This window comes from Colletotrichum destructivum, chromosome 9 (genome assembly GCF_034447905.1).
Source record: "Colletotrichum destructivum chromosome 9, complete sequence".
In the NCBI taxonomy this organism is placed as follows: Eukaryota; Fungi; Ascomycota; class Sordariomycetes; order Glomerellales; family Glomerellaceae; genus Colletotrichum; species Colletotrichum destructivum.
In genome coordinates, this window is record NC_085904.1 from 2,712,670 (window position 1) to 2,729,585 (window position 16,916).

At 57.7% G+C, this 16,916-nt stretch overlaps 4 protein-coding genes across 4 annotated transcripts; 2 read left to right on the forward strand and 2 right to left on the reverse strand.

Annotated features, from left to right (window-relative positions):
* Nucleotides 1–643: 643 nt before the first annotated feature.
* On the forward strand, nt 644–2,243 carry CDEST_13935 (Putative Zinc finger, CCHC-type, cytidine and deoxycytidylate deaminase domain, cytidine deaminase; the record flags this gene model as incomplete). Its single annotated transcript, XM_062930091.1, has 3 exons — nt 644–665; nt 719–2,112; nt 2,190–2,243. 3 exons carry the CDS (start codon nt 644–646, stop codon nt 2,241–2,243), a joined length of 1,470 nt encoding a protein of 489 aa, XP_062786142.1.
* A 703-nt stretch (nt 2,244–2,946) lies between these two features.
* Nucleotides 2,947–3,822, forward strand: CDEST_13936 (uncharacterized protein; the record flags this gene model as incomplete). The annotated part of the gene is made up of 2 exons (XM_062930092.1): nt 2,947–2,970; nt 3,104–3,822. The coding sequence occupies 2 exons, from the start codon at nt 2,947–2,949 to the stop codon at nt 3,272–3,274; spliced, it is 195 nt and encodes a 64-aa protein (XP_062786143.1). The 3' UTR covers nt 3,275–3,822.
* An 827-nt stretch (nt 3,823–4,649) lies between these two features.
* On the reverse strand, nt 4,650–6,933 carry CDEST_13937 (Putative multicopper oxidase, second cupredoxin domain, multicopper oxidase, copper-binding protein). Its single transcript, XM_062930093.1, has 3 exons — nt 6,613–6,933; nt 6,250–6,542; nt 4,650–6,147 (listed from the first exon to the last, which is right to left on the reverse strand). Exons 1-3 carry the CDS (start codon nt 6,811–6,813, stop codon nt 4,908–4,910), a joined length of 1,734 nt encoding a protein of 577 aa, XP_062786144.1. The 5' UTR covers nt 6,814–6,933; the 3' UTR covers nt 4,650–4,907.
* A 6,184-nt stretch (nt 6,934–13,117) lies between these two features.
* On the reverse strand, nt 13,118–15,749 carry CDEST_13938 (uncharacterized protein). Its single transcript, XM_062930094.1, has 3 exons — nt 14,721–15,749; nt 13,819–14,668; nt 13,118–13,750 (listed from the first exon to the last, which is right to left on the reverse strand). Exons 1-3 carry the CDS (start codon nt 15,215–15,217, stop codon nt 13,157–13,159), a joined length of 1,941 nt encoding a protein of 646 aa, XP_062786145.1. The 5' UTR covers nt 15,218–15,749; the 3' UTR covers nt 13,118–13,156.
* Between the last annotated feature and the right edge of the window lie 1,167 nt (nt 15,750–16,916).

The window sequence follows — 16,916 nt, forward strand, 5'->3', positions numbered from 1 at the left end:
GGTACCAGTACCAACAACCGGCTCTTTTCCAGGCATGGCATTCGCCATTGCACAGGTGCTTGAGTGCTGGGTTCTGGTGCTGGCCACCGGAATCAGGGACAGTAAAGCCACCACGTTTAAGGTATCGGGCACCAGCCAGTGTGCTGCGGCGCAGTAAGCATTGGGGCGGCGCTTGGAGCCTGGAAGTGGGCGCTGACCCGTGGCAAGTATACCCGAGGCATGAAACGATGCCAAGTGCTACGCTCAGGGTTGATCACCCAGCCTCACCCGCCCTCACCCTCAGCTCAGGTTAAAGTGGCCAGAGCTTTGGCCCCGCACCTAATTCAAATTCGTGGCGGCATTAGTTATCGAGGGTGACAATTTAGGTGTAGCTAAGGTACCTAGCTAGTTCACTTCTCCCCTTTACGCGTGAGGGGTCCCGTCCCGCGTCAATTAAAGGAGCTTCCCATCGCGACTTTTCCATTGGACATTCACCCACTGGTTGCCGGGTTGACTGGCAAAGCTTGCTCGAAGGGACGCAGCCAGCCAGCACTCTGGGGGTCCGGTCGCAATTCTATATGCACACTCACCAAGAGAAACCGCTTGAGCATCAACTCTAAATTTCTCAGTAGAAAAATCAAGTTTGTTTAGAGTCTCAGTCACGATGCTCATTGGAATCTGTGGCGGTGAGTTGCAAACTCACTCATCTTGGTGCAAATTCGTTTCTAACACCCAACAGGCATCTGCTCCGGCAAAAAGACCGTGGCTCAGTACTTGGTCGAGCATCACGGCTTCAAGCTGCTCCGTCTGGAGGACCCTTCGTCGCCTCCGCCACGGAACGAGTCTCCCGCAAATACCGCATATAGCGAGACTCCGGCGTACAACGAGCCACCGGTGTCGCAGCCGCAGTCGACGCCCAGGAGCCCGGCCCCGGAACCCGCGCCGTCCACCGCGGGTCACGACGATTGGGACTCCCAGCCCCAGCCTTCCAAGAAGAAGGGCAAGAAGAAGAAGACGGCGGGCCTCCAATGCTTCGTCTGCAAGCAGGAGGGCCACATCAAGACCGAATGCCCCCTCCGCGCCCAGGACACGACCGCCGTCGCTGTCAACGGCAACGGCAACAGCAATGGCGACGTCACCACCAGGGACGACGAAAGCCCTGCCAGGGACTATACCCCGCCCATGATCGTCAGCGCCTACGCCTTGGTCACGAGGCCTTCTCAACCCCCCCAGCCGCCGCATGCCAACAATAGCTTCCACGCACCGGCCCCTGGCGGCCAGGCCCCTGCCTCGAGCCGGCAGCAGCAGCAGCAGCAGCAGCAGCACCAGCTCACCTTCTCCTCCGCCGACGCCCTCGTCGACTTCGTCACGACCCGGTGGCAGTCCCGCTTCGTCACGACCGACGTGCACAACGAGGCCGTCCTCGACACCCTCTCGCGCCGGCCCTTCTTCATGCTCATCTCGGTCGACGGGCCCCTGACGGTCCGCCACGCGCGCTTCCGCGCCCTGCACAACCCCCACTGCACTCTCGAGTCCTTCGCCCGCGCCTCGGACAACCACCTCTACGACCCGGACCACGGCATGCAGCCCCTCATCTCCCGCGCCACCGTCCGCCTGCTCAACACCTCGTCCTCCCTCGCCCATCTGTACGCCACCCTCGGCAAGCTCCAGCTCGCCGACCCCGTCCGCCTGCGGCCCAGCTGGGACGCCTACTTCATGTCCCTCGCCGAGCTCGCCTCCCTGCGCTCCAACTGCATGAAGCGCCGCGTCGGCGCCGTCCTCGTCGGCCGCGAGAAGCGCGTCATCTCCACCGGCTACAACGGCACGCCGCGCGGCTTGCGCAACTGCTCCGACGGCGGCTGCGCCCGCTGCAACTCGGGCAACTCGTCCGGCGTTGGCCTCGCCACCTGCCTGTGCATCCACGCCGAGGAGAACGCCCTGCTCGAGGCCGGCCGCGAGCGCATCCGCGAGGGCGCCATCATCTACTGCGACACGTGCCCGTGCCTGACCTGCAGCATCAAGATCTGCCAGGTCGGCATCGAGGAGGTCGTCTATGCCCACGGATACAGCATGGACTCCGAGACCGCCGCCGTCTTCGCGCAGGCGGGGGTGAAGCTGAGGCAATACATTCCGGTAAGTTTTGTTCCCTTTCTCTTCGTCCCGAAAAGAGGACTTCTTGGCAACCGGAGCAGCTGCTCACAAAAGAACAGGCCCCCAACGGATTGATCCACCTAGAGAATCTGGAAAACCTGGAGCTCTACTGAGGTGGTCTTATATCCAGGCGTATGAACTGAGAACCTTGATGGCCCGCGATCGGGGTGGGGTGGGCGGGCATTATGCCCTCCAAAGATATGAACGATAATGACATCAAAATACAAACGCAACATCTTACACGTGAAGATGTTTGTCTTTCTACATGCGCGATAAGAGTTTCTGCATCTCTTGGGTGTCTCCATTGCGTACTCTCACACCAGCCTGGTATCAACTAGCCTTTGAGGCTTGGTAGTGAGAACGAGCCTTCAGACTTCACCCCATCGCACACCGTTGTGACAGTCAGTTTACGTGTCGCAAACGAGTTCTCGTTTCACCAAAGTGTTCGTACAGCAGTCAACGACACAACAAAAACCCGCCCTGGAAACGTCGGATTGCCTAGGCGGTTTCGGGAGTGCCCGACTTTCGCAACCTTGTCTGAACCTCCAAGTGCAGGCCCTCCGTACGTTTGGCTATTTAGGATTTCGAAAACCTGCCAACTTTGAGACAACTTTCCGATAACTAGGGTTCATTGAAGGCTTAGCATTTTGGGCTGACTGGCCTGTCTGCGAGCTGCTTAGAGGCCAATGTCTCAAGAAGTTGCCTACATCCCCAAGGTTCTCTGTCAGAATCAAGTCCTATTATCCTCGATGAAACCAGACATGCAGTTGAGCCTCCATGCTGTGTAAAAAAAAAAGTTCTCATGGTTGTATTGTGATGCTTGTAAGAAACAGTCGACTGGTAGACGAAGAACACGTCCCGTAGCAGCAAACCCCCCATAACGCCGACCAGACTGCAGGACATCCACCCCATGCGGCATGCGTCAAGTCCAAACAGCTAATTCCTCGTCCCCTTTCCCGCGGGGGAAAACAAGGTCCCCGTCCTCGCGCAAGCAGCATACTTTACTCCCAAAGCGGCCTCCTCCAACCTCGAGAAGAGGCAGAGCAGGAGGTGCCAGTCGGTTGATCCCCGCGATTGCCAGAAGGACAAGCGAGAGGAGCTCGACGCGGCCCGTCTCGAAGACGAAGAGGAGGACGAGGAGTGAGCGCCTTGGCCACGATTGCAGATGGCGATTGTGGGGTGCGTCTGCATCGGCTTCACACGCGTGTAGATGTTGTAGTCTGGCTTTAGAAGGGGGTCCAGCTTGTTCGGGCTTACGGCATGCGAAGTTGTAAAATGGAAGAGAGGAAGTGCACATTGAACAACCCCTCCGGAGAGCCAAATCCCAGCAATCAATGCTTCTGGCCGCTGCTCTTCAAGACGGACACCGTGACGGGGTCATCGAGCCCCGTGACCGGACCCAAAGCCCCCATTAACACCGGCTCTCAGCCCCACCCAAGCACCGAATTCGACCGCCCGACCTCTCCAGACCCGCACATCATGCGGCCCGGCATCCCGAGCCTCCCTAATGTCACCACGGTCGTCCCGTAGCTCCACTCAGCCAACGCACCTCCTGCACTACGAACTCAGGGCGTCCTTCAGAGCCCACCCCTGCCCGAGTGACAATCTCACCTCATCAACACCTGATCCAGTAAAGCAGACACTCACAACCCCCTACACACCACCACAGAAAAACCCGAAGCTGACATGCCTTTAGCTGCCCGAAGGACAGACACACACACACACACACACACACACACAGATACACACACAGATATACACACAGATATACCTACGGTTCCAAGTCCCCGGGGCGGGAGATACATAACAAGGGTGGCTTACAAGGTCACACCACCGTCACGCACCTCCCTTCTCTTCCCCCTCCTACCCTCTGGATGTTGACATTACTCCGGCCCAGCGCTGCGGGTCTCGGCACTGTCGGTCGCTGCGTGCTGCATGCAGCCTTGGGCCCCCGAAGAGTCTCCTCAGCCCGTCGCATGCGACGGGCCTCACGCTCCCTCCCACTTCCCGCTGACGCACTACCACGCTGGTTCAGGATCGCTTGCTGGAAAAACCGGGCTGTGGACATCCCCCTCTAACCTGTTTGTTTCTTTTTTTTTCGACGAGAAAAGCAGAGATTTTGCATTGATATACTAAGGAGCTTGAACGTAGACGCATTTTCTGAATAAATCAAGCTTCTTCAAAGACGCAGTAAACCCGCCCCCACGACTCGACATTTCGTGTAAATAGAACCCACGATTACATCTGCCGATCGTAACGGAGACGCAGTCCGACTGGAAAAAAAGCAGGAAAAAAAAAAGGAGGTATCGACTCCCGGAACAAAATCCCAACCCCCAAGCCATGGACCACAAAACTCCGAACCAATGCCTCCTCCTGTACTGGTAACACGTTTCTTTCCCCGAATCATCGTTGCGCAAACCGGTCGATTAGTATTAGTGTGTGTGTGTGTGTGTGTGTGTGTGTGTGTGTGTGTGTGCGTGCCCGGAACTCCGTCCTTGCTCCAAGATGGGGTGCGGTCGTCGTGCCATACGAGCGGCGCGATTCTGCTGCGCAACGCCGCAAGCGTCGGCGGTCATCCGGGAGATGCGTGACGGCTCGAATAGTAGAGTAAACTCCCCTCGAGAAGCCCCAATGAACTGTGAAAAAACAACGACTCTGGAGGGGCGCGGCGCTCCGCTCGGCTTTGGGGTGCGTTCGTGTAGACAGGCGCCACGCTGCATGCAGTCCGCCCGCCCGCCCGCCACCTCGAGATCCCCATCCATCCAGCGTGTCAACCTTCACAGCCCGGAGTCGTGCTTCGGCCACTGCGCCGTCGGGTAGTACTTCCTCCAGGCGTCGCAGGTGGGCGCGATGGAGGCCAGGTCCATCGACCCCGCGATCTCGGCCCCGCGCTCGAGGAACTGCACGCTGAGCCCCATGCTGACGTGCCAGGCGATGTGGCAGTGCATGAGCCACGCGCCCGGGTTGTCCGTCCGGAACGCGATGACCATCCACCCGGACCCCGGCAGCTGCGCGACGTCCCGGCGGACGGGGTTTTCAAAGTTCAGCGGGGCCCCGGCCCCCGCGAACGACCCCGCGCCCGTGCCGAGCAGCAGGAAGTCGTGGCCGTGGAGGTGGATGGGGTGCGGCACGGGGCTGGCGTTCTCGATGATCCACCACGTCCACGCGTCGGCCTCGGGGATCTCGATGATGTTGGCGCGCCGCGGCCACGACGTGTTGCCCTCGGCGATGTACTCGAGCGTCGGCTTGTCCCACTGCACGTCCATGTCGCTGCCGTTGACCGTCCACCGGAAGACCTTGTTGCCGTTGATCTCGGGCTGGCCCAGCGCGACGTCGAGGACCTGCTTCTTGGCGTCGAACTCGGCCTTGGGCGCGGTCCTGGCGAGGACCGGGGTGAAGCCTGTCGAGTCGGCGCAGCCCAGGCCGGCGGGAGGCGTGCCCTGGTCGACAGGGAGCCTGTCGGGGGCCCCATCGTAGAAGAAGACGGCCGCCGGGTGCGGGTTCCTGGACACGCCGCAGAGGCCGCCTCCACCGAGGGTGGCGTTGAACCAGTAGTTCTCGGTCTTCTTGTCGGCCTCGATGATGACGTCGTACCGCTGGCCGACGGTCATGAAGAGGCTGTCCTTGACGACGGGCTTGACGGGGACGAGGTCCGTGGCGATGACGGTGAAGTTGTGGCCGACCAGGGACACAGTGAAGGTGTTGTCGACCGAGGTGTTGATGAGCCGCAGGCGGTGCTTCTTGCCCGGCGTCAGCCTGGTCTTCTGGTACTGTCCGCCGCCGCCGCCGCGCGGGTTGATGTTCTTGCCGTTGAAGAGGATGTTGTCGCTGGGCGGCGGGGGACCGCCGTTGGACACGAGCTCGGCCTGGCGCTCGAGCCGGTCCGCCGTCTCGTAGTACCAGTCGCTGATGACGTACGGGCCGAGGTCGATGTCGTAATCTGCAGACGCCGGGCCGTTGATCTGGATGGCGCCTGCGACGCCGTTGCCGTACTGCGCGGAGAAGTGGCTGTGATACCTGAAGCCGTCGTGTTAGTCTTGTGGGACACATACACACATGCGCACACACACATATATACACCCAAGAACTTTCCAACAACGAGAAAATGTCATGACGTACCAAGATGTACCATACTGTGTAAGCTGGAAAGAATACGTCTTGCTCTGTCCGGGAGGGATGGGGCACTCCGTGACACCGTTGGCGCCGTCCTGGTCGTTGTGACCGCGCAGATGCATGCCGTGCCAGTGGAACGAAGTGCCGTTGTGCTGGAGCTGGTTGTGCACGTGGATCTGCACAAAGTCGCCCCAGTCGGCCTCGATCGTCGGCCCGGGGAACTGGTTGTTGATCAGCATGGCCGGCTTGTGGACGCCGTCCGGCGCGACGTCGGACAGGTTGCTGAGGGTGAAGTCGAACTACAACACGAGCTTTCTGTTAGCGCAGTGACACGCCGCCGATCACATGATGGAAAAGAGAAGTCCTCACTGTTCTCAGCTTTCCCTGGGGCGGCGTGAGGATCTCAAAGTCCGAGTCCAAGTTGAAGTCTCCATTCCAGCAGGCTCTGTTGCCGGGGCCGTGAGAACCGCAACCCGCCTGCCTCGGCTCGACCGAACGAATGGGGTTGGCGTGAGTGAGAGAAGCGAGGAGAGCAGCCCCGAGGCTAAAGCTCATCGAGATGGACAACATGATGAATGGAAACGAACAAGACAAGTGAAAGGGATAAGCGAGACTGACTTGGTGATCTGAACTCTCGTTGAGATATCCGACGGATACAGGACGTTATATACACCTTGTGTAGCGACACGATTCCTCAGATCAGACTTTAACCTCTTTTGGGGAGGGCGGTATCAATAGTCTTGGTGCACTTGCATGTGCAATAAGACGGAGGAAAGACATACGGTCTCCCAGCTATGCCATGATGCGAGTAAGAGCAAGACGTGTGAGTACGGGTGAGGTGCATCTACCCCTGCTACTAGAGGCAGCGGCCATGTCTCGTTCTGACATGGAGGGAACAATAAGCCAGGTGCTCGTCCTGTGTCTGGTGGGGACGATCGTGCGGTATGGAGACGACGGTGCGTCCGGTGCGCCATGCGGAGGTAGGTAGATGCGACATGCTTCAGGTCGACGTCGAGCCATAACAAGACGGCAGGTACATGAGCAGTGTGTAGGAGACAGAAAACAAGCGTGGACGGTGGTGGATGAGGCTGAGCGCCATCTTACCAAGGGGGAGTAGCCAGGCAGGCGGGAAAACCTAACATGACAGGTTAGGGTAGGGTGGGCGGGATCATGTCAGATACCCAAATTGGACCCAAGATCTGCCCTGGTCAGAATGGTCTCTTTGACTTGTAATTGTGAACCACTGCAGACATTTGACTGGCCCGCGCGTGGCAGAGGCTGAGGACGTGAAGGATGAGGCTGACGGGCCACTTGGAGGCAAGCCATCCGTCATGACATGCCTCGGTCCTCGCGGATGGGCCCACCATGCGCCGATAGGTTTGCAGTGCATCTGAGGGCGGTTGATTTGTATTTTTCGAGATGCAGACCGTCAGCATGATTCCCACGCCGTTGCTGCTGGCTTTCAGCGATACTCTGAAGGTTCCGAGGTAATCTTGAGAGTGCGTGCTTGTACCGGCCGAAAGAGGTGTGACTGCAGCCTGGCAGAGCGGCGTGTGACTTGTTGGAACCCGTGACAGATGGGTAGCTCGGCCCAGCATGAGGTACATGTTTAGGAAGAGCCGTAACTGCGGCAGAAATGGTAGACTGTAGCAGCTTGGCCCGAGGCACTCACGACTCGGCACGAGAACTCGCCCAGCGGCCCAGGAACGAGTTGCGTCAAGGAGACTCATGCAACATCCAAACTGTAGCACGGGCTCAGCAAGACGAGAGATGGGCGAGCACCGACGCGAACTGCACAAGGTCAGCATGCCGTTGTTGAGAAACACTCGGGTCCGGCGGTGAGGTTGATCAGGTCAGGCAGCAGGAAGCGGATACGAGTGCAGAAGGGTACAAAAAGCAAAAACTGGCATTCGATGGCCGTACGTATCGGTTGGTTGGCGAGATGACCCTCAAGGAGCTGAGGGGGGAAGAGTCGAGCCAGCGGCGGAGGCGGAGACGGAGACGGAGACGCCGGGATGGACCAAGGGGAGGGACTGAACGGAGTGGCTATTGAAGCTGTGTGGTTCATCGACGAATCGAATCGATTTAGTGTTGAAGTTGGTCCTCTTTAGGGTCATGGGCCCAACAACACGACCAGTGTCTCGCTCAGATCGACCACTTTCCGCTCCGTTGGCTTCGCAGTAAGAGCCGCGAGCTTCATGAAGCTAGACACACGGCATCTAGAGGGCTATTTTTAGGGGTCAGTCATCGAGGGAGAGGAAGTTCGAGATTTTCCACGAGGTTGCTATAATTTGGGTTGCCGTGCAGTAGTAACCTGGCTAACAGTCTCTCAGGAGTCGGGACGAACGAGGACGGGGCCAGGTGATGGTCTGATGAAAAGAGGAGGCCAGCGGCATCTCGGCCAGGGACACACCTTGGACCGGATTTCCAAGGACATGGGAGACGGGCGAGAGGGCTGCAGGAAGCGCTACCGCCGCTGGACGAATAGCATAGCAAAGACATGACAAGAAGAGGGAAATGGATCCAGGTCGACCGGTGTGTTGTTGGGGGAATGAGACATGCGGGATGGATGGTGGGATGCTGGCACAGCGGCCGGGGGGGGGGGGGGGGGGGGGGATAATCTTACATGAAGGAGCTGACCTGCAGCAGCGTGCATCTACCTACGACCTACCTACAGTCCACAGTCTGTACTACATCGCTCACTGTGAGATGGCCCCGTCCAAATACATGTGACGGTAGTTCCCGTCTGTGGGTCATGACACTGTGTCGGCACATGCTTCGGACAATATTTTAGGTAACGTCGTATGAAGGTGTTGGTGTGGCCAAGTGTCTGTCAAGCTAGGCATGTATCCTCCGAACAGGCTTACACAGAGTTCTATTCATGTACACACACACACGCACGCAAGGAAAATCACACTTACGCCACGGACGCAACTCATAGTGAGCATATCTCACTCGGAGGCCAGGACGCTTACCTCACCGCTCGAGTGTCGGCCGCTGGGAACAGGGAACAAGGACCAGGGGCTCCGAATCTCTCTCTGTTGCCCACGGGATGTTCTGTCAGTGTCGACATCGTATTTGATTTGGCATCGAATTGCTACTGGAACTGGCGCGTCTGCCTGTCGGGCGAAATCCTCCGATTCACCTCCACCGAAGAAAGAGTCTAGGTGAGGCTCACCAACAGCAACGCCATGCCACCACCACCAACAACAACACAATGCCAACACACCATGGCATTCGCCCTCCATGACCTGGATGAGATCGGATGCCGGTTGTATCGCCGCGGTCCCTTCCCGCTGCCCTGTCTCGACCAACCCACCGCTCTTCTCACACTTTTCTCTCACGAGCCAGCTATCCTCTCATGGCATATGCATGTCTCAGGACCGGAAGAAAAGAACGAGACAAGAAAAAGAAAAAAAAGAATGAAAACCCCCAATCCAACGGGCACGAGGGTAAACAAGACCCTCGCACGTAGTTGTACTGACAACGCATCACGCAGAATTCAATAGATCCAAGTACGCAGCAACATCCCCGCTCCCTGTGAAGCCCGGCCGAATCTTACAGAGCATGGCAAACCCAACGCTCATAGGGCAGCATGTTCATGATGATGACGGGCAGATTGGCATATAGACCTGACATGTATGCTGACGGCGACATGCTCCCGCGCCGGCTTCGAGTTCCCCCTCCTTTCCTCCCCCCACATCACGGCCGCGCCGGCTCACCTCACCCGCCACTTCACTTGGTCCTCTGACTGGTTGACCGCCACAGACCTCGCTCTCCTGCGCGTTGGTTGATGGACCGTACGAGTGATTATCCTCTTGGCCCGCTCACCTCTTCCAACTACTCAACATCTCCATTTCTGTAATCATGAACCCCCCTTCCCTTTCGATCACTCCAGCTAAAATAAACAACCAAAAAAATGGAATCCCCCCCCCGGGAAACCCCCGTTGGAGCTCCGAGACGAAGTCCGAACCCTCTCTCGCATCGCCGCCAATCTCCAGACCCGACGTGTAGATGTGACGCGCCTGGTGCCGTTGACGGCGTGTTGTAAGGGACATGCACTATTCCATGCCTGCCCAACCCAACTTGTAAGGTGATTTCTTTCCGCGGCACTTCCGCGGCGTGGGCCACGTTTCGTCTCGTTCTTCCAAGACGCTTCGGCCGCCCAAGTGCAGTTCGTATCGCCGTCGATACGGCCCACACGACTTGTGGCGTCAGCGCCGGCGCAATCCCGTCCGCCTCTCTCTCTCCCACCCCCTCCAGCTAGGTACTGGGACCAACCAACGACTGGGAAAATCGGGACAGAGAAATCCCATTGCCAACTGGGACCGACGAACGGGAAGCCCTGCTTCCCATCTCTGCCATTCCTGGGCCAGCAGGCAACGGCGCGCGCTCCACGCCCGACTTTGGATCGGGCGCCGCTCTTTCTGCCCTGGACGGATCATCTGCCCTGCGTGGAGTTCCCCAGGATCTTCGTAAAACGTATCGCGCTGTATCTCTTGGCATCTGTCGACCTTTCCGAGTGGGCTCACCGTCGACTGTCGCCGTTACCGTCGCCCCGCTTTCCGCTCGAGGTGCGATACGAGCTTCAGCTCTGGCACCGGGCTTCCATTCCCTCCCCCCCCCCTCTTCGCCAGATATGTCCAACCTCGGACACAAAAGTGTCTCGCGGGCTCGACGTTGTGTGGGTGGGTGGATGGGTGTTGTCTCGCTTGGCCTGCCTAGCTGCTGCTGCCGGTAGGGCTGTTGCCGGCATTCACCCCCCCCCCCCCCCCCCCCCCCCCCCCCCACCGAGTCGGCCAGCATGCCACCACCACCCCGGTGCTTATTTAGCCATGCTAAGAGCTTTTACGAGACCCGGCGCGCCAGCGCGTCAGGTCTTAGCGGTGGGAACCTCGACGGTGAGGCAGACTCTCGATTCAAAAGTCCTGGGTAGACCTCTACCGCCCAGTGACATCACGGGGCGTAGCTACGGATGCGAGTGCACTGCTGGTCGGCCGATGGGACACGGTCCGACGCATCGCATCCGGCTTCGAAGATTTGCGCCATGCCTGCCCCTCTTCGGGCTTCTCGTATGCAAGGACCCGGACGCCGGCATGTAAAGGGTCGCAGAGTCGCCGGTTGCACTGCTAATACAAGCTTTTGGGGGGGGTTGCACACAACGGCTGTCGTCTGAGTGAGGTGTCAGCCATCGCCAACTTGCCCATCAACAATGCATTCCAAGGCACCGTCAATGTCACACTGCTCCCCACCCCACACTCCCAACGCTGTCAAATTCCCCTTCTCCGAGCAATAGTACCCCTTCGCGCGCTCGTCTTCGCCAATTGTCAGCAAACATTACAATAACAACAACAGCAACAACAAAGAACAAGCCGCGTAGAAACCCCGTGCCCTTCCTTCATCCGCTCCGCCGAAGGCGCCGGCTTCCGGGGTCCCGTGCGTGCGCATCGGCCCCACCCTCTTCCTCCGGCCGGTGCCACCTTCCGTTTTCGGTTTCGCCCACGTTTATCTGAACGACCCCTCGACCCTCGACCCTCTGTCCATCCCGACGCAACTGGCGGCTGCTCGTCCCCCGTAACGAAGTGCCCAAGGCTCGTTGCGGGCCATGGATGCCGGCTCCATCGGGTGTTTCCCTACTTATGATCCGGCACTCTGTGGCCATTCGCTCCGGTGGAAACTATTCCTCTCACCCGCCTCAGAAGCAGTCACCACAAATACGGACAAAGGAACTCGCCTACGTTGACCGATAATTCCATTGAAATTACTTGGAACTAAACCATCCCGCGTCTCACTTCCGTGCTCTGCGCACGAGAACACTCGTCATCCCCCCCATACACCCCCTTCAGGGACGACCGGCTACCCATCTTACTTGGAAGGAGGAAGAGGCATCGGCGGAGGCGGGAAGTTGGGCCTGGGCTTCGGTTTGGGCCAGAAAGGGGCCGTCGTTGTGGGATTGCCCGACATTTCTCTTCTGTTTTTCCCGATTGTTTTCTTTTCTTTCCGATTTTTTTGGTTTACTTTGGGGAGTAGGCCGGAATAACCCTCTTTCTGTGGTTGGATTCTTGTTTCTTGTATTACAGCTTTTCTTTTGCTCACTGGGGCTTAGTCGCTTGCTGTTGTTGTCTTCGATGCGCTTTGTTTGGCAGAAGGCGAGGAAAATCTTGAGAATGGAGGCGGCGAAAAGGGGGGGCCTCTTTTATACTCTTCCGTCAAGTGTGACATGACAACTTTACTGAATCACGACGCAGGCAGGGTGGTTCAACCCAGTGAATAGCCAACCCTGCGACTACGTTATCCGTGCTCTATATACCCTCATTCCGCAGGGCCAGGCGGTGCATCACTCTACCTTGCGATTGCCAGAAAGTGATTGTCAGTGTCTATACATCTTGGCCTTAGCGTGCTGGGTCTTCGTGTTGGCACAATCCTTAGGGCTACATTATACTGTCAATGCATAACCCCACGAGACAGTCGACGAGGGAGCTTAATCAGACATGGAGGACAGCTTTTACAAGTCCTCGAGTCACAGACCCTGCTTCAATATCGATATCGAGCTTGATTCCTTGTGTCAAATGGTTCGCAAGATGAGACTCGGGTTGGGAAAGTTGAACCAAGGAGTGGGATGCCTTGGCTTAGGACACCCCGACAGAGGTCATAGACGGGGGTTATCGGAACGCTGCACGCCTAAACATCATGCGCATCAAAACCGTCTCGCCAGAGAGACATGCGTAACCAGCACCATATCTCAGCAAGGTTTTCCATCGGTTAAGAAGACAATTTATCAATTTGACTATAATCGAACAACATTTCGGCATTAACATAAACGTATCTCGTGAGAGGCAAAGGAGAGATGTCCGGAATATGCCCCCCCCCCCCCAATGCTGAGAAGTAGACAAGGACATTGGCAGTTGGAGCACTAGTAATCGACAATAGATGAGGAAGACCCGGACGAGATGGATGAGGCGTCGTCGTACGACGGGATGCCGCCCGAGTCGGTGGTGAAGTCAGTGTCCGTGGCGTTCGTCCACAGAGCGACCCACCGCCCGAGGTCCTTCCGGCCCTCGCCAATATCATCTTCGCGGGTCAAGGGAGGACCGAAGTCGAGCTCGAAACCGAGCTCCTCACCATCGGCAATGCGCGGCTTTACGGTGAAAATGGGCGGCCGGGGTGGCGGCGGAGGCCCTGCCCTGCCACCAGGCCGAGCTCCGGGAAAACATGCCGGTCCCAGCGGCATTCCCTGCGGCCGGTTACATCTCCAGCCCGGTCCCCTCTCGGCCCAGGTGAGAATCTCAGGTGCCCCGAGGGCCGTGTACATGGGACCAGGCATGCCGCCGTCGTTGAAGGCCGACATGCGCATTCGAATTACGGCGCCTGGCTTGATGGTTGACGCCCAAGCCTCTGGTGTGACGACGGTGTCGTCCTCGGCGACCACCTCGAATGCCCCGTCCCTGATAATAGGCCACAGTCTATTGGCACTCCTGAAACGCTGGTGGATGGACACCCGCGCACCCTGATGGAATTGTAGCGCGTTAGCATTTGCATAGTGGATGCCTGCAATCAGGGTGAAGCAATACTTACTTGCACAGTTCGGCCCTGTTCATACGGTATATCGTACTTGCGGCCAACAATGTCCGTCATGTGGATAGGCTCCAGGGCGGGCTCGACGGACATGAAGACAATAGCGACGTCGGGTTTGGTCGAGAGATCGACAGTCACCAGCTGCCTTACCCTTCCATCCTTCTTTTGAGCACGGAGGAGAGCATTGGAGACGGCAGCGCGAAGCTCCGTGTCTTGGGTGAGGAACGCGTCTGCAGAGGCGTTCGTGCGATGCTTCAGGATGCGCTTCAACTCCAGGCGCAGCATCTTCGGCTCAAAGGCCAAGAAGGCCTCCGGGAATGGTCCGTTTCTCAGGACGGTTGCCTCCAGCTCCAGGTCGTTGAGGCAGAGGATGTCGTGGCGACCAAAGAGGCCCCTGAACCATTTACCCATGCTCTTGAATGCTTTGACCGGGAATCGGTGCTCTGGGGCCAGCAGTTTGATTTCAACGGGGCCGGCATCAGGGGCCCCATCCCACGGCTGGTGCCAGAAGCTTGTTGGGGCCGCGAGTGAAGGGAGGGCAGCAGGCTCTACGGCAGTATGAGCACCGGGCTTCTTGACGGCCTTCCCGCCGCACATCCATGAAGTCTTGGAGTCATTGGCTGTTTTGCCAGACGTCCAGGACGCTGAATCGTCGTCAGATTTGTTACCATCCGAAGATGAAGCGCCAGAAGCAATGCTCGCGGTGTCGGATTTGTCCGCCATTGCCATTCTGTCCTTCCGCTCAAGATCTTCGACAATCGTCTTGGCGGCCTTGACCTTGCATGCCAACATACGCATGGCAAGCGCCCTCGAGGCCAACTCCTCGTCGAAACTTCCAGGCGCTCTCGACCTGTTTGGGAGTGTCAACAGCGGGTTGCTGAATATGGGGCAAGAGGACTAACGCATTTTGAAGTCGTGCAATGTCGGCCACTTGCAGGTGCAGCAAGAGACCGGCCTTGAGCCACCGCAAATGAGTTTTGCTGGTATTAAAGGCATCGGAGACCAGCTTCCAATTCATGTTGCCGCTGATGGCGCGGATTCTGGATGCCTTCAGATCCTCCGGTCCGAGGGCCTGGAAGTCGACGTTCTCGACGATCTTGACATCGAGGCTTGCGCGGTAGACGCTACGGATGATGGTGGTGTACACCGCGCCGCACCTCGTTGCGAGGTCCTCGATGGCTTCGCGGCCGGCCTGCTTGTAGACGGGCAAATCCGCGCAGGCGTCAGCGGCAAGAAACTTTCGAAGCTCGCCGATTGCCGCCGCCGTAGCGAGGATGTCCTCGATTAGACTGTGAATATCACGGTCCGAATCGGAAGTGCCGATCTCGTAGGCCACCAGCTTCGTGGCGAGCTGGCAGCCCAAATTGGCGATGCCGGCAATGTCTGGAGAAGGAGACATCTTGTGAAAAGACCGATCACCTTGATGATCTCGGAGGTATAGGATGATCGAGACGGTCGATGTTCAAGATGGTCCGAATATCGCGCGCTTTTGAAGCACAACCAGGAGCGGGGTCGTGGTATCGAACCCGTCAGCGCCTGCATTCTAGCAAGCCTCATTCTTTTCCCACATCTTGTCTTATTGGATCGAACAGACTATGACCATCGAATCTCGTTGGCCAATCGGGAGAGTAACCAACGGGCCGCCTGCGATGTGCGTGCGACTAAGGCTCCCGGGGTTGGTTTCTTGTTCGTGGAGGTTGAGCTGCAAGGCATGATAAGGGCCAATGGCCAGGAACGGATACTGCTATCGCTAGACAGTCCGTCTCCTCGCGAATGAATTCAGTTGCCTCGCGCATAAGTGAAGCGAACATAAACTGAGGCCTTCGTCGTGAGCCGGCATTGCATGGATGCGTTGGCGACTTTGAGCCTGACTGAGCAGTTGCAGGCTGAATGTCTCTCGACCCCGGGCTGCAATGCTTGCTCTTTGCCTTTCTGGGGGGGGGGGGGGGGGGCGTTGAGCAAGTGAGCATGGCGATGCAAGAAAGTACGATGCAGCTGGGCCTGCCAAACGGCACTGATTGCATATGCCGCCACGTGATCTGCTCGCAGCTTACAGGTCGGTAAATCGCGACATGCCCTACATGACATGCATGGTGTTTCCACTCAAGGCAGATTAGGCAGATTAGGCAGATAGGGCATAAAGGGCAGAAGGACAGGCGTATTTTCTGTTGGTCACGAAGTCTCAACTGGCGCCTCCATCCGACACCAGGCAAGCCACATTCGTCGATATCGCCTTGAATATGCCCTTGCGTGCCGAAATAGACCGAGAGCGGCCGAGTATCATCGACAAGTCGAAGTTGCGGCCCGATATGCTTCCCTTAGGATTCTCTATTAGCACCGCAAAACATATCCCGCCTCTTTTGAGGCGGCGTCGAGATCGTGTTTGAAAGTGGGTGTCGTCCAAGTGTTCCTAGAACCACGTCACGACGTCGGTCACAAGTGGCGGCGAGGTATTACGGCCTTGTCCTTGTACACCAGCGGAAGCCCACATCACTCGACACAGGCGGGGGTCTGATAGAGATCTCCAGTTTCTTGATCGACTGGTCAAACTCATTTACCCAGCTGCGTAGTTGCCCTCAAGATGCTGAACTCCAATGCCCACCTGCAAAGGACGAGTATGAGCATCACCTCTCTTATGGGATCGCGGCGTTTCTACGCAGTCCTCTCATCCCACGTCAGACACGTTATATGTGACGGCGACTAGATGAGCTCCAGGCTGTGCCGAGTTCAGTGTGTCAGAGACCCGTTATCGCGTTCTGATGACTGGCTGCTAATGAGTCGATTGGCCGACCAGACGAGAGGCGCGTCTCAACGTCATCATCTCCGTCACGTTCGTTTAGACACATCAAGCAAACACAGGAGAAGGCGAGGGCGACGCCTTTCGTGGAGATATATCATTGTCATGGAAACACGTTCTCCTAGCCGCAGTAGCAAGCACAGAAGGAAAAGCATTCACAAGCACGGCTATAGACACGGGACGAAGCCTTCACTCACATGACAAGAGAAGAGCCGCAACATGCCAGCGGGCAGCTAGCGAGGATACATTTTGGGGTTTCTCCTTTATGGAGTACGGCGAGGTGGGAGCAAAAGAGGCCGTT